The sequence below is a fragment of the Littorina saxatilis genome, linkage group LG11 (genome assembly GCF_037325665.1).
Source record: "Littorina saxatilis isolate snail1 linkage group LG11, US_GU_Lsax_2.0, whole genome shotgun sequence".
In the NCBI taxonomy this organism is placed as follows: domain Eukaryota; kingdom Metazoa; phylum Mollusca; class Gastropoda; order Littorinimorpha; family Littorinidae; genus Littorina; species Littorina saxatilis.
In genome coordinates, this window is record NC_090255.1 from 40,113,834 (window position 1) to 40,138,147 (window position 24,314).

Consider the following 24,314-nt stretch of genomic DNA (forward strand, 5'->3'; position numbering starts at 1 on the left):
TTACACTGACCTTGCCGGTGTGTTGTGTGGCCCGAGTGAGGTAAAACCAGAAACTATGCATCGGTCGTCTGTTCTTGTCCGCTGCATTCTGCGACAGTCGCCGAGAAACAGGACAGGCTCCGTTTCGTTACGATGTTTGTGTACACAAGTGATCAATCAAAGCAATGCAAGGTGAGGAAATAGAACGAACAAGACAGGTGTCATTCCTATTCCCAGTCCTACACAGAATCTTACACAGTACACGTCCTTCGTCTGCACAACTGCAACTGTGCAAGACATGTATGCATACAGGTCTAGGCTTCACAGTGTAATTTCACACCTGGACAGTTTGGTCTTACACGACAAATGAACCTTCACGCAGTAATTGACCAGCATCGTTTTAATGCATACATCTTGTTACAGCATTCTGCTCAAGTTGGAACATTGCTTGATCTTGAGATGACCAGCAGATATAAAGCATAACATATCTACACCATAATTGTGCTTGATGATTTAGGCGGTTGGTTGAAAGTGACGGTCGGCAACGGTCGGACGGTCGGCAACGGTCGGTGACGGTCGGCAACGGTCGGTGACGGTCGGCGACAAAAAACAAGTGTTGCACCAAAACAAACCCTCTCTCCCTCTTTGATTTTTTTTATTTTGAGCGAGCGTCTGTTCACACGTGAATAATAAATCAGTTCACTCAAAAAGTTCACTCTATTGTATACCCGAGTTACGACGACAAAAAACAAGTGTTGCACCGAAACAAACCCTCTCTCTTTCTCTCTCTTTAATTTTTTTTCTTTTGAGTGAGCGTCTGTTCACAAGCGAATAATAAAACAGTATGAGTCAATAAAACAGTTCACTCTATTGTATACCCGAGTTAATGACATACCCGGGTATCGTGGGTATTGATAAGACGTACAATCTTGGGGAGCTGCTGGTTACGGCCATGAATTATAAGCACACAGGACTCCTTCGTCGAAGTAGCAACGAGCCACCGATCATCCCCGGCCCCATCTTTTTGCATGCCCATTCCACTTTTGAAACGTTTTATCATTTTTTTCCATCCTAGCGGCAAAGATTGGGCATTTCCCGACAAAACCGATGGTGTTTGGGTCTGATGACGAAAAGTCAATTACAAGAGCAATTCAGTGTGCTTTTCCAAACTCCAGCCTGGCATTGTGCACACTCCATCTGAAGAAAAATGTTGCCAGACACTTGAAAGACAAAGTTGGCGTTGCTTCCAGACAGAGGAACTTACTGATTCACCAACTCTTTGGAGCAGAAGGGCTATCAAACTCATCGGACGAGGTCACATTTGATGTCAGATTGGAAAACCTGACAACGATGTGGCCTGAACAAGACACACGCTATCTCAACAGGATAGCGCAGCAGATCCATGACCATGTCCTGAAGCTCCACTGGAATGGCCAACTACAAGACACGCATTGGACCAACAATAATGCTGAGTCGCTTAACCATACGCTGAAGCACATGGTTGAGTGGAAACCGAGAGAGCTTCCTGACCTGATCAATAAGCTGAGAACATTGGCCAAAGCTCAACAAGTGGAAATAGCACGCGCCATCATTGGCCGTGGAGAGTTTCAACTGGCTCCACACAATACGCACAAACGGCTGCAAGGAAACTTATGGGTTGCCATGACAGAAGTACAGAAAAGAAAGCACATTGCGACTCTCAGACAATCTGTCAGGCCCCCTGGTTCTGTTCAGAGCAGCTCATCATGCTTCCACGTCACTGGAACACCAACAAAAGGAAAGAAACCCGGCCAGAGAAAACGAAAAAGAGCAGAGAGGACAGCCACCGCAAAAAGGATGAAACTTGGAAATGAATAGTCACCCTCGAACCGTGAGGAAGAACCATAAAATTGTCCCCCTCCATCATCTTGTTTTTGGATGAGCAGCTGGCTGATTTACGGGAACTTTGCTCTGGGTAGAAAGTTGTCGTAAGTATTGATAAGACGTACAATCTTGGGGAGCTGCTGGTTACGGCCACAGGCCGACCCAACATGCTTTGGAATTTTTTGTTGTTGTCAGTGTTATAGTTAAATATAACACTGACAAAAAATAATCCAAAGCATGTTGGGTACACATAACTCCTTCGTCGAAGAAGCAACGAGTCACCGGCGATCATCCTCGGCCCCATTTCACAGAATGACCATAACATTAAACTAGATACTTAGGCTTACATCTGGCCAAGCCCTATTTAGCCTTAGATAATTAAGATTAGTTGACCTAAAATGACAGGAATGTTTTTTCCCATACCGGTAGCTTATTGTTAAGATGATCTGTACGATTGATGAATTAACAAACGTTGAACTTAGATTTTGTTTAGCGAATAAAGATTTTGCGTGTTACATTGAATCCCACAGTATGTGTTTGTAAACACTCTCTCTCTCTCTCTCCCTCCCTCTCTCTCTCTCTCTCTCTCTCTGTTGTTTTCCCCATTTGACCCCCTCTCCTAAGCCCCCTGAATCTCTCTCTTTCTTCTCCCTCACCTGACACCTTCTCCTAAGCCTCTCTCTCTCTCCCTCTCTCTTCTCGGTGTTGTTTTCCCCATTTGACCCCCTCTCCTAAGTAGTGTAGTTGCCGACCGTCGCCGACCGTTGCCGACCGTCGCCAACCGTCGCCGACCGTTGCCGACCGTCGCCGACCGTCACTTTCAACCAACCCTGATTTAGGCTATATTCTGGGATGGTAATAACACTCAGAGCAAATCTTTTAACCTTGATGTACTCTTCTGTTTGGAAAGAACGAGGCCGGGCTATGTTTTGCACTGAATGGCCATTATATGCCTGATCCATGTTTGAAGCAAAATCTGTCACATTTGTCATGATACACCTAGGTGCATTGCAATTAGTTGTATTGTTTATTCTAGAATTTTTTGTTGCTTTCCCAGTTGCCTTTAAACGTAATTTTACGGTCACTTAAGCAGTTCCATCATTTGCTTCTATGACATTGCGCAATATTATGCTTGTTAATGTTAGAAAGTGTGTATGTTGTGTGTGTTTGCCTGAGTTGCAGCAAGTGTTGACTGGTTCAGTGGTGCGGTTTAAGATGATGAAATGTGGTGTTTATAAAAAAAAAGGAACATATTTTTGATTGATTTAGTGTTTTTCACATTGTCATGGCATGCTGTGTGTTGTGCAGAGTGATAGGGGCGGCATGGGGCAACAAGAAGCTGAAGGCGGCCACACTGTACGCAGCACAACCAGTGCGCTTCTACAGCTCAGGTAGGCAGTCCTTATGTGTGTGCTGGTGCGGATTAAACTGCCATACACACATACAATGTACAAAAAGTAGTCACTATAAAAAGGTGAATTATGCTGGAAAACTCACTGGGGATCGTTTGGGTTGTTCTTTGTGGGCAAGTGGTCTTTATAAACTTAATGTGAGACAGTCGGTTGGACAGGTACAACTGTGATTTATCATATTACTTTCAGTGTTTCATGGTCCAAGTGTGTCTCCTGATGTTATGGTCGTGACATGTCTTTTGGCACATCACAGTGTATAATTCATGTCTCCGCTTGTCATTGGAGGTGACATTGACTGATCGTATTTGAAAAGCTCTGTGAACACACGTACATGGGTGGGATTCTTCCGGTATATGCTGGAAATCCGTATTCGATTATGGCCTCTTTTTGACATTTAGTCAAGTTTTGACTAAATGTTTTAACATAGTCATAGACTGATAGAGGGGGAATCGAGACGAGGGTCGTGGTGTGTGTGTGTGTGTGTGTCTGTCTGTGCGTGTGTGTGTGTAGAGCGATTCAGACCAAACTACTGGACCGCTCTTTATAAAATTTTACATGAGAGTTCCTGGGAATGATATCCCCGGACGTTTTTTTCATTTTTTCGATAAATGTCTTTGATGACGTCATATCTGGCTTTTTGTAAAAGTTGAGGCGGCACTGTCACACCCTCATTTTTCAATCAAATTGATTTAAATTTTGGCCAAGCAATCTTCGACGAAGGCCGGACTTTGGTATTGCATTTTAGCTTGGTGGCTTAAAAAGTATTTAATGACTTTGGTCATTAAAAATCTGAAAATTGTAAAAAAAAAATAAAAATTATAAAACGATCCAAATTTACGTTCATCTTATTCTTCATCATTTCCTGATTCCAAAAACATATAAATATGTTATATTTGGATTAAAAACAAGCTCTGAAAATTAAAAATATAAAAATTATGATCAAAATTAAATTTTCGAAATCAATTTAAAAACACTTTCATCTTTTTCCTTGTCGGTTCCTGATTCAAAAAACATATAGATATGATATGTTTGGATTAAAAACACGCTCAGAAAGTTAAAACGAAGACAGGTACAGAAAAGCGTGCTATCCTTCTCAGCGCAACTACTACCCCGCTCTTCTTGTCAATTTCACTGCTGTTGCCACAAGCGGTGGACTGACGATGCTACGAGTATACGGTCTTGCTGAAAAAATTGCAGTGCGTTCGGTTTCATTCTGTGAGTTCGACAGCTTGACTAAATGTTGTGTTTTTGCCTTACGCGACTTGTTGTTTTATTGTTGTTCGGTTGAGGTTCAGGATTCATGACATTTTTCAGTCCCACCCATGAACCCAGCACAGTGTCTGCTGTAACTGTAACTGTGTTAGTCAGTCCCACCCACGAACCCAGCACAGTGTCTGCTGTAACTGTAACTGTGTTAGGCCTAAAAAAAAAATAGGTGTGGTTACGGTAACCCGACCTACCCTATTTTTAGGGGCCGATCCTATAACTTTTTATTACATTTGTCACAACAACAAACAAAAACGAGTGCAAAAAACGCAATGAAAGCGAAAGCGCCCGAGTCGCACACTTATTTCCCTGTCAAGTAGGTTTAATTTGTACACATTAGAAAAAAAAGTTTAAAAAAAAAAGTGATTGCCTACCTACCTACCCTATATTTTTTGGCTATGTTACCGTAACCACACCTATTTTTTTTTTTGGCCTTAGTGTGTAGGTGTGACGATTTTACCAATTGGTCTAGTGTATAAACGTTTGGTTGAGATACACACAATCTCTTTCTGTGCTGACACTGTACTCTCTTGCCCAAAGAATACACAACAGCGTTAATTTAGTTTGAACAATTTCGTTTATAAGTGGCTAACTATATATTGTTCAAAATTCACAACATCCTCTATTTATCACAGGTCAATTAATAAATAGATGCCCACAATGGGAGAACACAAGTCATTCTTCTTCAAAAGTTTCTGGTGAAAAACACAGTATCTAGAACATATGATGACGATGAGTTATAGTGTTAGTCGCTTAGCTTGAGGTCGAAGAAATAATGAAGACAGGATGACGAACAGCAAATGTTGGGACGACGACGATCCAGTGACGACAGGTCGACGTAGACAACAGGTACAGCAGGTTACACCAAGTGGTTATTCTTCATCGACGAACAGGTTAGCGAATTCAGTGTAGATATAGGTATACAAATAAAACAGCTGATCCAATCCTCGGTGAACAGAATTCAGTGTCTGCACACAAAGTGTAGCATACCGTTAACAAATCGTTCATCTAGTAACATGTAAAATGAAACGGAACATGTTTCAGCATCTTGAGAAATGGAACACAAATTACCTATTCGTGTCATCTAATTTCTCCAAACGTACAGATAAATGATTACATGAACACACACTAGGATTGGCTTCATCAGAAAGTTACTGATTATGAATCATTTACTAACCTGCCTAGGCTAGAATCTTTCGTACAGGACTTCTTCGGGTCTTGACGAACAGACTGGAACTGATCGTTGGTTTTACGTTACGACGATTGTTGTCTGTCGCCAAGCAATACCTAGATTACATTGCTCTCGAATGGACGAGAATGTTAGTAATCATGAAGCAATTCTAAACATTGACATCGCTTCATGCTATTATCGCTGGTCTTAGCGATAATATTATGTTTATAAGAAATACTTTCCAAACCTTCGTGTTTCCTAGACAAGAGACAGGGTTACGAAAATTACGTCATCGACATTTACAGTGTGACGTCACTATGACGAATACAGTCTCGGCTTACTATCTAAAGAATCTTTGGAGATTCACTGTCTCGATTAGCTTATGCTGACTGCCGCACAAAGTAAATCATCACAGTAGGCGATTTTTATAAAAGCAGAGCTCTTCAAAATGTGTCCCCCTTATTTGTCCTGGAGACACTCTCTATTTTTGAATCGTTTACATTTTTTCTACAGATCTCCCAGAACACTTCAAGGTATGCTTGCCCGCCCTGTCCCCGACGATGGAGAGCGGCACTATCATCAACTGGCAGAAAAAGGAAGGCGACCGTGTGTCCGAGGGCGATCTGCTGGCGGAGATTGAGACAGACAAAGCCACCATGGGGTTCGAGTCTGGTGAGGAAGGCTTCCTGGCCAAGATCTGTGTAGCCGGGGGCACCAAGGACGTCCCCCTTGGAAAGGTATTGACATGTCTGTTTGTGTGCTTGATATAAAATAAATGTGCTTCGTCTGAGCTCAGTAAAAAAAGTTTGACCTGGATTGAGAATATGTATCCGTCCAATTCCAAATGTCCTGGCTAATTATTTTGTTAAAAGACCTCCTGCATGACTTTCCAAATATATATAGATATATCTACATATACCGTACTTTTCGGACTATAAGGCGATACTTTTTTTTTATTTTTTTACTTAAAATCGTGGGGTCGCCTTATACACGACGTCGCCTTATTCTCGGATAAAATAGGTTTCACGAGCACTGTGAACTTGAAATCAATGAGCAACTAACAACCATTTAAGTGAACACAATTCAAGCAATGTTGATCGCCGAAAAAATTACCTGAACACTAGTTGCGTTGAAACACGACAGTCGACAGTCGGTCTCTTGACACTTCAACTGGGTACCGCTTCAACTTGCACTTCGACTTTGTCACTGTCAAGATGCCGAAAACGAAGAGAGCTTCATACGATGCTGCCTTCAAGATTAAAGCCATCGATCTTGCGATACGACTGGAGAGCAACCGAAAGGCAGCGTTCGAACTAGGCCTGAATGAATCCATGGTTCGCAAATGGCGTAAACAGAGAGGTCAGCTGTTGGGATGTAAAAAGTCACGCAAGTCTTTCCGCGGAAAAGGTGCACGCTGGCCAGAGCTTGAGGCAGAGTTGGAGGACTGGGTTAATCTTCAAAGGGCCGATGGTCGAGGCGTTTCAACCGTTCAAGTTCGATTGAAGGCAAAGGAGATGGCAGCGGCGAAGAATATTGACGAATTCACTGGGAGTGCGTCATGGTGCTTTCGTTTTATGCGGCGGAGGAATCTGTCGGTTTGCATGAAGACAACAATGTGTCAACAGTTACCGCCCGACTTTGAAGAGAAACTTGTCAGTTTCCGAAATTTTGTTTCCGAAGTGATCGCGGAACATAGTGTCGGCGACGACGAGTGACGATTGAGGTACCGCTGATCTTTTCCCTGACTTTCTGTTTGAAACAGTGTTTCCTGCCGATTTTGAGCGGTCGCCATGTTTGATCATTGATGTTGTTGGTTTTTTTTTCTATGTACGATGTTTTTCTTCATTTTTTTCTTTCATCCCATCGCCTTATGCACGACACCATCGCCTTATCCATGGCATCGCCTTATTCTAGGCTTTTTTCATTTTTTTTTTAAAAAGTAGGGGGTGCGCCCTATACACGGCAGCGCCTTATAGTCCGAAAAGTACGGTATATATATGGATTGGCCAGGGATGAGAACAATGGGTCAGGTAAAAGAAAAAGAATGCTTCAGTGACCAAAGAGTGAAAAATGAAGGCTGTACAAGAACACTAGTTCCTGTGTGTCCCCAGTCAATGTGTATTCTTTTTGGTGACAAAACATTGTCTTTGTGTCGACAGTTTGTGTGTATTTAAGTGACAAAACATTATCTCTGTTCCCCAGTCAGTGTGTATTGTTAGGTGACTGAAACCGCTCTTTATGTCACCAGTTGGTGTGTATTTTAGCTAACTAAACAAGGTCTTTGTGTCCTGACTCAATGTGTATTTTTTAGGTCACTAAAGCCCGGCTTTGTTGTCACCAGTTGGTGTGTATTTTAGCTGACTGAAAATCCTGTGTGTCACAGTTGGTGTGTATTTTAGCTGACTGAAAATCCTCTGTGTCACAGTTGGTGTGTATTTTAGCTGACTGAAAATCCTCTGTGTCACAGTTGGTGTGTAATTTAGCTGACTGAAAATCCTCTGTGTCACAATTGGTGTGTATTTTAGCTGACTGAAAATCCTCTGTGTCACAGTTGGTGTGCATCATCGTGGCCAAGGAGGAGGACCTGGCCGCCTTCAAGGACTACGTCCCCACAGCTGCGGATGACCTGAAGGTCGGGGGCACAGCTCCCCCACCCCCAGCGGCCGCACCCTCCCCTGCCCCCAAAGCTTCCCCACCCCCTGCGGCTAAAGCCCCTGCACCTGCACCTGCCGCTCCGGCCCCTTCTGCTGTGCCTGCCCCCGCCACTGCGGGAGGAGCGAGGATATTCGCCAGCCCCTACGCTAAGACTTTGGCGGCGGAGAAAGGCATTGATCTGAGGGTGAGTGTGTGGGTGTAGCGCCCGAAAGTGGCGTCACATACTGAGAGTCATTCTCTGTGGGGACAAATTTGGATAATGCCATGTCTGTTGGAGTGGGACAAAAGACATTTGTGTGAGGGGAGGTGTAGTTTTGTGGTATACATGACTAAGGGTATGGAATTTAATAGTGGGTATAGCTTTCCATGACTGGTGAGACTGGTGAGATAGACATTAATTTAAGATAGGACTGTCTTGCCTAACATTGATGATACTTTGGACTTGGAGTGAGCATAGTTTTAAACAATTTGTAATAGAGAAATTATAGAACTTTAGGGTGAATCACTGAATGAGATGGCTCCTGAATAGGCATGGATTTAATGTAAGAGTGGGTAGACTGATACTGAGCTATTGCTGGTTAATTAAGTCTTTTATTTATTGATTTTATGCCTAGCTCATTATTGTTTATATGTTTGGTAACACTGTTCACACTGTGTGGCTGCTTCATGAAGGTTGTGTTCATTGCTCTGTTCACACTGTGTGGCTGCTTCATGAAGGTTGTGTTCATTGCTCTGTTCACACTGTGTGGCTGCTTCATGAAGGTTGTGTTCATTGCTCTGTTCACACTGTGTGGCTGCTTCATGAAGGTTGTGTTCATTGCTCTGTTCACACTGTGTGGCTGCTTCATGAAGGTTGTGTTCATTGCTCTGTTCACACTGTGTGGCTGCTTCATGAAGGTTGTGTTCCTTGCTCTGTTCACACTGTGTGGCTGCTTCTTGAAGGTTGTGTTCATTGCTCTGTCTTGCTTGAGCTGGTTGTTCTATATTTGTATGTGTCATTCTTGGGGCTTTGATTCTTCATTTCACCAGTGTGTGGTATGATTTCATTTCGCCTTGATCATCCTTGTCAACTGTTTCCTCTGTGTTAACGCTGTGTGTGTGTGGGTGGGTGCAGCAAGTGAAAGGCAGTGGTCCAGCCGGAGAGATACGAGCACCAGACTTGTTGAATGTCACACCAGGTGCGGCCGCCGCCATGCCTTCTATGGGCGTGCCTGGTGCTGGCTTCGTTGACCTACCTACATCCGGCATCAGACAGGTGTGTAGAGTGACTGATGTGTGTGATGTTGTGGTGGTGGTTGATGTTGGTTGCCTGGAATCGTGGATTCTGTCTGGGATGTGTGTGATACTGATGTTATGGTGGTGTAAGTGTAATGATGGTTTCTGGGAGTTATAATGATATATGAAACGACACATTTTATGTATCCTAACATTGATGGTGAAAAAGTTTGCTGAATATCAAACTAACATAGTGTACATGTTTGTAGGAATAGCACTGCTGTGATGGTTAACGAGAGCGTGACGGAATGATTGTTTCCGTGAAAGTTAGGTGATGTTCTGATGGTAAACTGATGTGTGAATCAGATGATGTAGTGTACTGGTATTTGTGTGGAATATATGGTGGTTGACGTGAGTAATGCTGTGTTAATGGCAAGTGTGATGGAATGATGGTTTTATGTTATGATAGAGTGGTGTTTGTGTGAATGTTGTTTCAGGTGATGGGAGTAATGCTGTGTTAATGGCAAGTGTGATGGTTTCGTGTTATGATAGAGTGGTGTTTGTGTGAACGTTGTTTCAGGTGATGTGAGTAATGCTGTGTTAATGGCAAGTGTGATGGTTTGGTGTTATGATAGAGTGGTGTTTGTGTGAATGTTGTTTCAGGTGATGTGAGTAATGCTGTGTTAATGGCAAGTGTGATGGTTTCGTGTTATGATGGAGTGGTGTTTGTGTGAATATTGTTTCAGGTGATGGGAGTAATGCTGTGTTAATGGCAAGTGTGATGGTTTCGTGTTATGATGGAGTGGTGTTTGTGTGAATGTTGTTTCAGGTGATGTGAGTAATGCTGTGTTAATGGCAAGTGTGATGGAATGATGGTTTCATGTTATGATAGAGTGGTGTTTGTGTGAATGTTGTTTCAGGTGATGTGAGTAATGCTGTGTTAATGGCAAGTGTGATGGAATGATGGTTTTATGTTATGATAGAGTGGTGTTTGTGTGAATGTTGTTTCAGGTGATGGGAGTAATGCTGTGTTAATGGCAAGTGTGATGGTTTCGTGTTATGATGGAGTGGTGTTTGTGTGAATGTTGTTTCAGGTGATGTGAGTAATGCTGTGTTAATGGCAAGTGTGATGGTTTCGTGTTATGATAGAGTGGTGTTTGTGTGAACGTTGTTTCAGGTGATGTGAGTAATGCTGTGTTAATGGCAAGTGTGATGGTTTGGTGTTATGATAGAGTGGTGTCTGTGTGAATGTTGTTTCAAATGATGTGAGTAATGCTGTGTTAATGGCAAGTGTGATGGTTTCATGTTATGATAGAGTGGTGTCTGTGTGAATGTTGTTTCAAATGATGTGAGTAATGCTGTGTTAATGGCAAGTGTGATGGTTTCATGTTATGATGGAGTGGTGTTTGTGTGAATGTTGTTTCAAATGATGTGAGTAATGCTGTGTTAATGGCAAGTGTGATGGTTTCATGTTATGATGGAGTGGTGTTTGTGTGAATGGTGTTTCAGGTGATTGCCAAGCGGCTGTCTCTTTCCAAACAGACAATTCCTCACTACTACCTGACCATAGACGTCAATGTCGACAAAGTTTTAAGGTTAGAATTCATTTGTGTGTGTGTGTGAGTGTGCATGTGGTCTGTGTACGCATGAAAGTGAATGATGTGTGTGTGTGTGCGCGCGTAAGGTGTGTGTGTGTGTGTGTTTGTTTATGGTTGTGATTTTACTATGAAGAGATATAATCGGCCCTACACTGTGATTGCTGCTATTGTTGACGCGACTTAGATGTCTGTCTTGCTTAGAATGTCAGAGTGCAGGGTTGAAATCCTTAAGCTGAGGGGATTCACCGCTGGTTTGGGGTTGAGCGATAGAACTGAAGTAGATCACTTTGTGGTGTGTTAAAAATTCATTGCTGAACTCCTTAAGCTGAGGGGATTCAACGTTTGTTCGGGGTTCTGTGATGATGGAAGTAGATCAGCGTGTTGCAGGGGATCAGCTGGAACTGGGTCTTACAGCAGGGATGGCCAAATCTCAACATTTGAAATTCTAAAAAGTTACTTGCCTGCCAGAAATTTGGCTGGCCCGATACATACCCCAGTTGCTGCATCTGCCGTGTTTATATGGCTTTGAAACTCGATATTACAACCCAACGTGTTCCATTGGACAAGAATTTTCATTGGCCAGCCGGGCGAGTCTCCAGGCGGTTTCTACTAGCCCAGCGGATTGTTTACTCGCTCCTGGCGATCAGGCGGACGATTTGGCCATCCCTGTTACGGTGTGCAGAGTTTAGTCAGTGACTTAAAATAAAGGGACGGTGGCACAACCCTACTCCTACTATTTATTAACCCCTTCACTGCCCAGCACATACTAGATACGTGGTCATGTTTGGTTTGTCATACGCCCATACACGTATTAGGTACGTGGCATTTACATCAGCACTTTTCAGGACATTTGTGAAAACTAAATGGGAGGTAACCACTGTCCAACTTCTTGTAGTGGTTTAAAAACAGTTCTTTCCCATTGACCGTTCAGATAAGTTAGTACCACGTGGTAAAAACATTTTTAGAAGTTTTTTCCGATCTATAAGATTCAAAATGGCGGCCGAAAGTCGGACATCAACTCGTAGACCTGTTTTCAAATGATACAGTGTTCTGGATGCTCTACAAGAAGTGATTTATGGATTACCACACAGAAGAATACTGTTATGGGCTGTAATGTGAGTACCTGATGTTTGACGCCAGTTTTAGCTGTGTTTTCTGCGGTTTTACGTGCTGCAGTGTGTGTGTGTGAAAGTTTGGAAACTGTAATTTTTGACAAAAATGGTCATTATATCGATTTTTACTATAACAATCACAAACAAAGTCCAATGATCATGTTATCAGATAATAGCCAAGGGTGTAAGCAAACCACATGCCAAAGATCTAAGAGATATCTCAATAAATGATTGAGCAGTGAACAGATTAGTGAACCTACCGAAGAAAGCGAAATTTGCCCTGGCACACAGCAATACCAAAATGCTGTTATACTGTGGCAGTGAAGGGGTTAAAGCCTCACCCGTTTTTTCTTGGCCCTTCGTGGTCGGCTGGGCGTTAAGCAAACAAACAAACAAACCCGTTTTCTGGTATTTGTGTTGATGAGGTTGATGTACCGGCACTTTATTACACTTCCTCCTTTCAAGACCTGATTGTCTCAAATTTGCGGAGGTCGTAAAAGGGGGGTATGTATAATGAAGAAACATCCTCACGGAGAGTGCTGACTGTTTTTCAGACTACGTAAAGAGCTGAACGAGGGGCTGGCCAAGTCTGGGGGCAAGATTTCCGTCAACGACTTTATTATCAAGGCGTCAGCGCTAGCCTGCAAGAAGGTTCCAGAGGCCAACTCTTCCTGGCAGGACGGCTTTATCAGACAGTGAGTGACAGTGTGTGTAGTGTACGGTTATGCCGACAGTATGATAGTGAATGAGATGGTGATTAACATTGTAGTGTGAGGGTGGTATCAGATAGTGAGTAAGTGGTTGATTTTACAGTATTGTATTTAAATGGCAGATAATAAGTGACACTGTCTGTTTGATAACTGCTGAATTTTTGAATAAAGTGTTTGTAAACTACAGTAGTTCGCCATCAAAACACACAGATTTTAGTCACAATTTCTTATTTAATTAAACAGAATGCATTCATGTGGTAACACTGAAAATCTCAGTTTGACATTGTCATCATATTACAGCAGACTACCTTCACATTTTATTTGCCATTCCATTCATGATTATAATGCTGTGACATTCTTTGTGTCACTCACAGATTCAACAGTGTGGACGTCAATGTTGCTGTCGCCACTGACAACGGTCTCATTACACCCATTGTTTTTGATGCCGACACAAAGGTTGGTATGATGTGTTTAACTTAAGACATGGTGCGTGTTTGTAAGTGAACTGTGAAATGCAAAATGCATTGAAAATGTACCTGGTAACAGATTGTGTGTGTGTGTGTGTGTGTGTGTGTGTGTGTGTGTGTGTGTGTGTGTGTGTGTGTGTGTGTGTGTGTGCATCTATATCTGTGTCAATCTGCATGTGTACATGTGAAACATTATGTTTCAGCAATAAGGGGTAGGCTGTTTCTACTCAGCAATATATCTGTTGTGTACTGATGATGTAAGCTCTACTTAATAAGCTTGTGTTTCTGCATTTATTAAAGGGGGTCTGCAAGCTTAGTTCCAGATTTGCATTTCACCTGTACCTCTCAGAGAGTAATGATAAAGGCTTTGTGTGTTTGTTGTACACGATGAAGGATGTGCTTATTCTACCTACATCTGAAGCAGAATAATAACGTAAGCTGTGTGTGGTGTGCAGGGTCTGACAGCGATTGGACAGGACGTGGTGTCTTTGGCGGCCAAAGCAAGGGAAGGGAAGCTACAGCCACATGAATTTCAGGTCTGGTTATCTCCCTTCATTTGTACTCTTTGCCTACAGCTGCAAACAGAACATGAGAAAATAGTGCTGGAGACTACATATGATCATGTTTTTATGTGAGTGCCTCAAATGATGCAGCCACTTTTTAGTGCCAGCAGACTTTCAAAATGTCACTTTCTCCCAAGGTTACTTTCTTTGAGTTTTCAACTTATCTGAAATAATTTGTAATTGCCTGATCATAAAACTTTTTCATGCGAAAGAAAATGACATGTGGCAAGACACATTTTAAAAAGAGAGTAACTCTAAAACTGAAGCTGATTCAAATGGAGAAAAGTGCACAAAACGACAGCATGACTGTGCACTAACAACATCAGACCGAAAGAGAAGAAATTGAGGACTTGAAAGAACCATAGATGTAGTAGATTATGAGCAACTAGCTTGCCAAAGGAAAGAGGATAGCGAAGTATTGTGTTGATGTGTGTGTTTTGTTTTGTGACAGGGGGGCACCTTCACCATTTCGAACCTTGGCATGTTCGGTATCAAGCATTTTGCTGCCGTCATAAACCCACCCCAGGTGAGGGGCTGATTGTGGGAGTGATTGACTGAGCGATTGATTGCGTATAACTGAGTGACTGATTGAGTAAGGCAGTGATGGAGTGACCGATGGAGTGACTGATGGAGTGACTGATGGAGTGACTAATTCATTGAGCTTTTAAGGGGGTAATGTGTGTTAGTAGATTTGTTGCGGATCTTTGTCCTGGGAAGGTCCTGGTGGGGGACAAGGGGATGTTGACTGTTTCTTGGGTCACATGCACACTGCCTATTCACCATCACAGCTGTTGTGAGTCACGTGCACACTGCCTATTCACCATCACAGCTGTTGTGAGTCACATGCACACTACCTATTCACCATCACAGCTGTTGTGAGTCACATGCACACTACCTATTCACCATCACAGCTGTTGTGAGTCACATGCACACTACCTATTCACCATCACAACTGTTGTGAGTCACATGCACACTACCTATTCACCATCACAACTGTTGTGAGTCACATGCACACTACCTATTCACCATCACAGCTGTTGTGAGTCACATGCACACTACCTATTCACCATCACAGCTGTTGTGAGTCACATGCACACTACCTATTCACCATCACAACTGTTGTGAGTCACATGCACACTACCTATTCACCATCACAACTGTTGTGAAGGCATTCATCTTAGTTTCCATTTCACTGAAGTGACAAAAAGCGCTTTGGTGGTTTGGTACATTTGAGTCCATCAGCTTAAAATCATCATTTTTTGGAGCGTTTATGGAGCCAGAGCAGCAGCATGGTTCAGCCTGGGTGAAAGGGACCATAGATACATGAGCCCTGCAACTTCAATCTGATATGACATAGTTAAAGGCTAGAAGTGCCAAATAGGCTAGGTGGGGTGCAGGATGCAGGGTGTTGTATTGGATTGAATTGAATTGAATTTAGTTATGATGGAAGGTGAGTCATATGAGCAATTAGTTTTTTCGTGTTACTTTTAGCATAGGGTGAAGAGTGAGTGAATGTGTAAGTGTGTGTGTGTTTCAGGCCTGCATTCTGGCTGTGGGAGGTGCTGACAGGCAGCTGGTCACAAGTGACGACTCTGACACTGGGTCAGTATCTGTGTTAGCGTGTGTGTGTGTGTGTGTGTGTGTGTGTGTGTGTGTGTGTGTGTGTGTTTGTTAGTGGGTGTGTGTGTGTGTGTGTGTGTGTGTGTGTCTGTGTGTGTGTGTGTGTGTGTGTGTGTGTGTGTGTGTGTGTGTGTGTGTGGGTGTGTGTTTGTGTGTGTGTGTGTGTGTGTGTGTGTGTGTGTGTGTGTGGGTGTGTGTGTGTGTGGGTGTGGGTGTGTGTGTGTGTGTGTGTGTGTGTGTGTGTGTGTGTGTTAGTGGGTGTGTGTGTGTGTATGTGTGTGTGTGTGTGTGTGTGTGTTTGTGTGTGTATGTGTGTGTGTGTGTGTGTGTGTGTTTGTGTGTGTATGTGTGTGTGTGTGAGTGTGTGGGTGGGTGTGGGTGTCTGTGAGCATGTGTGTGTGTGTGTGTGTGTGTGTGTGTGTGTGTGTGTGTGTGGGTGTGTGTGTGTGTGTGTGTGTGTGTGTGTGTGTGTGTGTGTGTGTGGGTGTGTGTGTGTGTGTGTGTGTGTGTGGGTGGGTGGGTGTGTGTGTGTGTGTGTGTGTGTGTGTGTGTGTGTGTGTGTGTGTGTGTGTGTGTGTGTGTGTGTGTGTGTGTGTGTGTGTGTGTGTGTGTGTGTGTGTGTGTGTGTGTGTGTTAGTGGGTGTGAGAGAGGGAGAAAGTGTGTGCGGTTTCTTTGGGTGTCCAAAGTAGTGCTGAGTCCTGTGTTAGTGTTATGGTGTCAAAAAGTGGCAACATCAAGAGGTTGTCAATGTTATTGTTGCCAAGTTAACAGGTTGTAGGTGATGCCATGACAATAAGACTTAGAAGTAGACAGATCTGGGAACCCATACGATTTCGCCGTATTTTGTATGCATGATTGTCTAGAATACGATCTGTGCGGTCAGTGGAAAAAAAACACGACGAGAAAAATTCCTAGACTACCTTTCTTCACAAGCACATCCCGAAGCCGGTCCAGTATTTTGACACATGATTACAGTTTTTGTCAGTATAAACATTGAAAGAACCATTTGTTTGAAATGTATTGGTAAACTTAATTAACGGTGCAACAGGTGCTTGTGAACCATGTTTAAATCATGGATGTTCAAATGCTGTGTGGAGTACGCTCATTTTTCTGAAAATACACCAAGTTTGTTTGAGAATACTCCAAGTGCAAACAGGTGTTCCCAGGCCTGAGTAGATGTAACCATGCCAACAGGTTGAAAGTGTTGTTGCCATACCAACGGGTTGAAAGTGTTGTTGCCATACCAACGGGTTGAGAGTGTTGTTGCCATACCAACGGGTTGTTTGTAGGGTTCCCAGCATTACAACAGGTTGTGAACGGTTTTACTGTGGTGACGTGATGTAAGAGTTGTTGTTACCATGCCGACAGGTTGTGAACGGTTTTACTGTGGTGACGTGATGTAAGTGTTGTTGTTACCATGCCGACAGGTTGTGAACGGGTTTACTGTGGTGACGTGATGTAAGTGTTGTTGTTACCATGCCGACAGGTTGTGAACGGTTTTACTGTGGTGACGTGATGTAAGTGTTGTTGTTACCATGCCGACAGGTTGTGAATGGTTTTACTGTGGTGACGTGATGTAAGTGTTGTTGTTACCATGCCGACAGGTTGTGAACGGTTTTACTGTGGTGACGTGATGTAAGTGTTGTTGTTACCATGCCGACAGGTTGTGAACGGTTTTACTGTGGTGACATGATGTAAGTGTTGTTGTTACCATGCCGACAGGTTGTGAGTGCTGTTGTTGTACTGTCAGCAGGCTCTAGGCGTTGATGATGCCATGCAAATGTGTTGTCAAGTTTTTTGCTATCGTACCAAGAGGCTTTCAGTGCTGTTGTTGCCATAGTAACATGTCCTAGGTCTTGTTGCTATGTCTACAAGTTAATCTTGCTATTTCCATTTCATTTCCATTACTTTATTATCCCATAGCTGGGAAATTGAGGATGCTTCCTCAGAGTAGAACGCTAGCAGTAACAAGAATAGCGCTGCCAAGATGTCAGCGTGTTATAAGTGTAATCGGCCACCATGCTAAAATGCTTTAAATTGTTATAATTAACATACCAACAGAATAAACATGTTTTAGTTACCATACCAACAGGATATTCATGTTGTAGTTACCATACCAACAGGATATTGATGTTGTTCAATCTCCATGGCGACAGGTTCCGGGCGGCCACCATGATGTGTGTGACGCTGAGCTGTGACCATCGCGTGGTGGACGGAGCGGTGGGGGCCCAGTGGCTGGCAGAGTTCAGGAAACTGATGGAACAACCAAACACCATGCTGCTCTAGGGCTCACTACCTACCCGTCATTTCTGTGTGTCTGTGTGTACATAAAGATATGGGTGCTTGTTTGCAGGGGAGAGAGCGTGTGTGTGTATAAGTGTGTGAGTGGAATTAAACTACAGATTGGTTGAATATGTATGTGTGAAAATATGAAAACGTGTACGTGTGAAAACATTGAGGCGACAGAGTTGTATGTTTGTTGAATCTGTAGACTGGCTCATGCTCAGGTCACTTCAAGCATTTTCAGTGATCCAGGGAGACCTGTAGGGGTAACAATGCATGGAGAGTGTGGGGTTTCCCCTTGTTTTCTTTTTGTTTGTAGAAACTGTCTTATCGGCAATAATTATGTTGACTGGAGAAGGACAGAATCAGTGCAACTTGAAGCGCTTCTAGAGACAGTAGCTCCTAGGTGTGTAGAGAGTGTGAGACTTTGGCTGTTGATTGTTTCGTGTGTGTTGCTGGTATTGTGTTGGTTATACATGTATTGTTATTATCTGGACACTTAATGAAGTTTTAATGAATGGAAATTTAGCCACTTCCCCCCGCGGGTTAGGGGGAAGAATTTACCTGATGCTCCCCAGCAATTCCTAAGAGGCGACTAACGGATTCTGTTTCTCCTTTTACCCTTGTTAAGTGTTTCTTGTATAGAATATAGTCAATGTTTGTAAAGATTTTAGTCAAGCAGTATGTAAGAAATGTTAAGTCCTTTGTACTGGAATCTTGCATTCTCCCAGTAAGGTAATATATTGTACTACGTTGCAAGCCCCTGGAGCAATTTTTTGATTAGTGCTTTTGTGAACAAGAAACAATTAACAAGTGGCTCTATCCCATCTCCCCCCCTTTCCCCGTCGCGATATAACCTTCGTGGTTGAAAACGACGTTAAACACCAAATAAAGAAAGAAAGAAAGAAATTTAGCCACTGGTTGTGATTTAGAGAGAACAGTGTTAATATGCGCTTCTCTGTTCAACAGTATGCATTTTGCAGTACTGTGTTCTTCTCTCACATATATATCTTGTTGCCAAGACTTTTGTATAATTTGAAGTCATTTCTACAGCTGTAGTTTGTGTTGGTATAATTTCTTCAGCTTAGAACTTTGTTTACATGTGTGTGCGTGTAGTGTATGTGTGCTCTTCTGAACGGTACAGTGGCCCCCCTTACCCTTCAAATACCACCAACAAAGTCAGAAAGTGGAGCCTCACAAGAGAGGGAGTATTCATTAGGCCCCCCCCCCCAAAATTGTCTGTTTCTGGTAACATGGCTAAAAAAAAATAGGGTCGGTAGGTCGGGATTTTTTTAAATTTAATTTTATTTTTTTTACCCCAAATGTAGACCAATAAAACTAACTTTAAAAATCGCGCGAAGAGACTGGATTCACTATACATAGAGACAAGACACTCAACACATTTACAAATCGTCAGCGGACTTTCGTTTTCACACGTTTTTGTTGTTCATTTTCTCACCCTGTCCTTTACCACCCAAAAAAAATAAAAAATTTTGAGTTTGGAAAAAAAAAGTTTAGGGTCGGCGCCGAAATTTAGGGTCGGTCGGGTGACCAGAAACAGACAATTTTTTTTTTGTTGGCCTTAAGACGTTTGTTTGTCAGTTCATGGGCTGAAACTCCCACGGCTTTTACGTGTATGACCGTTTTTACCCCGCCATTTAGGCAGCCATACGCCGCTTTCGGAGGAAGCATGCTGGGTATTTTTGTGTTTCTATAACCCACTGAACTCTGACATGGATTACAGGATCTTTTTCGTGGGCACTTGGTCTTGTGCTTGTGTGTACACACGGGGGTGTTCAGACACCGAGGAGAGTCTGCACACAAAGTTGACTCTGAGAAATAAATCTCTCGCCGAACGTGGGGACGAACTCACGCTGACAGCGGCCAACTGGATACAAATCCAGCGCGCTACCGACTGAGCTACATCCCCGCCCTCTATTAAGACGTAAATGAACAGACATTTTGAACAGAACATAATTATGAGAAAGCAAGGTGTAAAAAAACAACAACAGGGTGTCTTTAAAGGGAGGTTCCACAGTAGTATTTTTCAAGAGTGAATTGTGTGCACTGTTGGTGAAATGCGGAACATGTTGATGATGTGTTTTGCTGTTTGCTTTATGTTTGTGTGAATAAAAATGTTCTTGCGAGGCTGAAAATACTCAGTGTTAAAAAGAGATAGAGGGTGGGGGTGGGTTGTGTGGATCGATCTGATTATGTAATATTTATTTAAACTGAAATGACAGAAGACAAGCACACTGACAGAAACTTCAACTTCAAAGCTAGAGAGCAGGAATTGCACATTTTTCTTTGTAGTTCAATGTCGTTAGTTTTTACTGCTAAGTAGGCGTTGAAAGAAAAAATGAATTTGCAATTGATCTGTCTAAGTGCTGTGAACATGTTAATGTATTTTGTAATGATGTTCGACAATGGTGTGTGTTTTTTATCAGGAAATTTGAGGATGGTGTAAGTGTTAGGGTGATGCTGTGTGATATGTGTAACATAGTAGGATGCCAGATTTGTCCAGTACAGTGGAACCCCCCTTTTAAGACCTCTAAAAATCTGAGAAAATCAGGTCTTAAAAGGGGGGAGTCTTAAATGGGGGTACATATACACAGGTTATGAACAGAAAGTATGAGACAACAAAGTCTCACCCCCGGCGGGTTAGGGGGAAGGATTTACCCCTCCCTGGTCCCCCCACGGGTTAGGGGGAAGAATTTACCCGATGCTCCCCAGCATGTCGTAAGAGGCGACTAACGGATTCTGTTTCTCCTTTTACCCTTGTTAAGTGTTTCTTGTATAGAATATAGTCAATGTTTGTAAAGATTTTTAGTCAAGCAGTATGTAAGAAATGTTAAGTCCTTTGTACTGGAAACTTGCATTCTCCCAGTAAGGTCATATATTGAACTACGTTGCAAGCCCCTGGAGCAAATTTTTGATTAGTGCTTTTGTGAACAAGAAACAATTGACAAGTGGCTCTATCCCATCTCCCCCCTTTCCCCGTCGCGATATAACCCTTCGTGGTTGAAAACGACGTTAAACACCAAATAAAGAAAGAACAAAGTCTTAAAAAGGGGGGAGTCTTAAATTGGGGGTTCTTGGTTCTTGAAGGGGGGGGGGGGGGGGGGTTCCACTGTACAAGAGCTACGGACGGAGTAATCTCTTGTTTTGTTTTTAAATGACCGTGGCTTGACGTGGTTAGATTGACATTCATTGCATGGATGTGACCATTACGCAAACAAAGCAACTCTTTGTGAGATTTCTTGAGATTTTGTCAAGTTGTGCAACTTGAATATATATGTGTATGCCAGTAATTGAAATAGGGTATGTCAAAACGGTGATGTTCTTTTTAGAAGAAATGACACAACCTGTACGTAATGAAACGCTGTGTTAAAGTGATCCAGACAGGAATGCTTGTGTGTGTGCATCAGTGTGTGTGTGTGTGTGTGTGTGTGTGTGTGTGTGTGTGTGTGTGTGAACTGCAGTTTACTGCCAAACTTTGTGACATAAACACAGATGACTGATTCATTATGTTGAGATCACAATATTTTCACATCCAAGAAACCCGTGGCGATATAACCTTCGTGGTTGAAAACGACGTCAAACACCAAATAAAGAAAGAAACATCAAAGAAAGCATACAGACACATTCACAGACATACCTCCTACACTGACATTGACACAGAGAATGTAAACAAACTACACACACACAACACATATAATAATTCTCTTTATTTATATAGCGCCTTATCCGAAGTTCAAAGCGCATACAGACGCACACACAGTGATTTTAACGCACATGCAGACACAAAGCAACGTAAACACGGAAATGAACACGCGCACACACACGTTATAGATACACTCACAGTCACGCAAACATGGCGATGAACTCGGCACAACAATTAACAAGTACACACACACACACATTAGGAAGGTTCTTGCACCATGTACTTTCCGCTGTCATGATATTCTCCGATTACCGAGGTTCTTGCGTCATGCACCTGTCGTCGTGTCTCCTTGGTGATTATGAGGCTTACTGTCCTACAGGCCTTTTTTTACATTTAGTCAAGTTTTGACTAAATGTGTTAACATACACGTAGAGGGGGAATCGAGACGAGGGTCATGGTGTATGTATGTGTGTCTGTCTGTCTGTGCGTGTGTGTGTGTGTGTAGAGCGATTCAGACCAAACTACTGGACCGATCTTTATGAAATTTGACATGAGAGTTCCTGGGAATGATATCTCCGGACGTTTTTTTTTTTTTCGATAAATACTTTTGATGACGTCATATCCGGCTTTTTGTAAAAGTTGAGGCGGCACTGTCACCCCTCATTTTCCAATCAAATTGATTGAAATTTTGGCCAAGCAATCTTCGACGAAGGCCAGACTTCAGTATTGCATTTCAGCTTGGTGGCTTGAAAATTAATGACTTTGGTCATTAAAAATCTGAAAATTGTAATAATTTATTTTATATAAAACGATCCAAATTTACGTTCATCTCAAGTTATTCTACATCATTTCCTGATTCCAAAAACATATAAATATGTTATATTTGGATTAAAAACAAGCTCTAAAAATTAAAAATTAAAAAATTATGATCAAAATTAAATTTCCTCGATTTAAAAGCAATTTCATCTTATTCCTTGTCGGTTGCGGTTCCTGATTCCAAAAACATATAGATATGATATGTTTGGATTAAAAACACGCTCAGAAAGTTAAAACGAAGAGAGGTACAGAAAAGCGTGCTATGCAGCACAGCGAAACCACTACCGCGCTGAACAGGTTCGTCAGTTTCACTCCGTTATGCACAAGCGGCGGACTACGGTCATTGTGAAAAAAAATGCAGTGCGTTCAGTTTCATTCTGTGAGTTCCACAGCTTTACTAAATGTAGTAATTTCGCCTTACGCGACTTGTTTGTTCTGATAATCATCGATCCACGGCTATGGCCAGTTTACATCGATAGAATGAGACCCGGCGTGAGCGGACACCTGACATGTACGGACACATTTGCTCGGCACGGAGTGTTTTCTTTCCCTTAAACGGACCTGCAAAACGTGGACGCGGACACTCATTTTCGGTCCCAACAGCAGGTCATACCTCCAATGTACGGACAGACCATCGTCAAATTTTCACCACAACAAAATCGATAACAGAGCAGTCCGGCTCTTGGTACAAAGATCACAGCCGCAATGGCGTGATGACAGTCACTGATAACTTGAGTGCACGTGTACCCATCAGGAGGGGGTGGGGGGGGGGGGGGGGTAGTTTTGGTCAGGAGTGGAGTACATGCGAAGATGCGCGCCAACATGAAACTGCACTGTGCTCTTTATTCTTGTCTGTTGGACGTAAACAACAGAAACCACAGTCGATGAAGGTCCTGAGCGAAAGAGAGTGAAAAACCGGCCACAGTTCTCAGCATCGCCTGTCTGTGTGTAACCTCTTTCATTAACAAGATACTCTTGTTTCCCCTCAGCCTTGACCAGTAAGTCGGTTGCCTAATCTATAACCCTTCAGCCGTTGTCTTGCTTTGTCAAAAGTTACGACTCAGTCAACTGGTTTTGCTCTGAGTGAACAGTGCAGCTGGCCTCTTTGGTCACAGCCCCAAATACATGGCTGGAGGGAGTGAGAGAGAGAGAGAGAGAGGGGGGGTGGTGGAGGGGTAGCTGGCTAAACTCTGTGGGGTGTCCGGTGTCACTGCATGTCAGCAGGAAGAGCATTGGAGAGAAATAGAGAGGTGTACTCTTCCACACAATTTCCAAGCATCAGTTGTCGCGGCTTGGGGTAGGCATTGGTGATACGACTGAAGAGTGAAAAGTCACTGCCATGCCACATGATCGGCATATGCAGTCAATAAAGCCAGACAAGAAGAAAATAAATTACATGATTATGACATGCAGCTCTATCTGCTGCTATTTATTCAAACTGGTTTTCAAACTTATTCTTGCAAAGCATCTGCACACGCTCCTCTGTGACGTGTTTGTGTGGCTGCTTTCGTATGTCAGTGCATGGTGACGGGAGTGTGTTCACTGCCTTGAAGATTTATTTTATCTCTTCTTTTCAACACTTTTCATACAAATCATTTTTACAGAACGTTTAAAGAAGTATTAGGAGTGTATTGTTATTGTTTAGTACCCACAAGAAGTGATTAGCATACACTCAATCCTGTTGTTTGTGTGTCTGTGTGAGTGTATGGGGGAGGGGGTGGTGTGGTCACCCCTCTCGTGACCGGACACCTGCAATGTACGGACAGTTTTGCTATGGCCCAAGGGTGTCCTTTCATGAGAGGGACTGCTGTACCGAGGTTCTTGGTGCGCCATGAATAGTCCTCTAGTTCCCGAGAATTGGTGCGCCATGAATAGTCCTCTAGTTCCCGAGGTTCTTGGTGCGCCATGTAACCTTTCTG

The 24,314-nt window shown here is 42.9% G+C and overlaps 1 protein-coding gene across 1 annotated transcript; it reads left to right on the forward strand.

The window, feature by feature from the left end:
• Nucleotides 1-21,295, forward strand: LOC138980469 (dihydrolipoyllysine-residue acetyltransferase component of pyruvate dehydrogenase complex, mitochondrial-like). Its single transcript, XM_070353344.1, has 12 exons — nt 1-171; nt 3,151-3,233; nt 6,205-6,428; nt 8,243-8,530; nt 9,461-9,601; nt 11,071-11,156; nt 12,826-12,966; nt 13,356-13,437; nt 13,904-13,984; nt 14,463-14,537; nt 15,549-15,613; nt 17,789-21,295. Exons 1-12 carry the CDS (start codon nt 56-58, stop codon nt 17,916-17,918), a joined length of 1,512 nt encoding a protein of 503 aa, XP_070209445.1. The 5' UTR covers nt 1-55; the 3' UTR covers nt 17,919-21,295.
• Nucleotides 21,296-24,314: the final 3,019 nt, after the last annotated feature.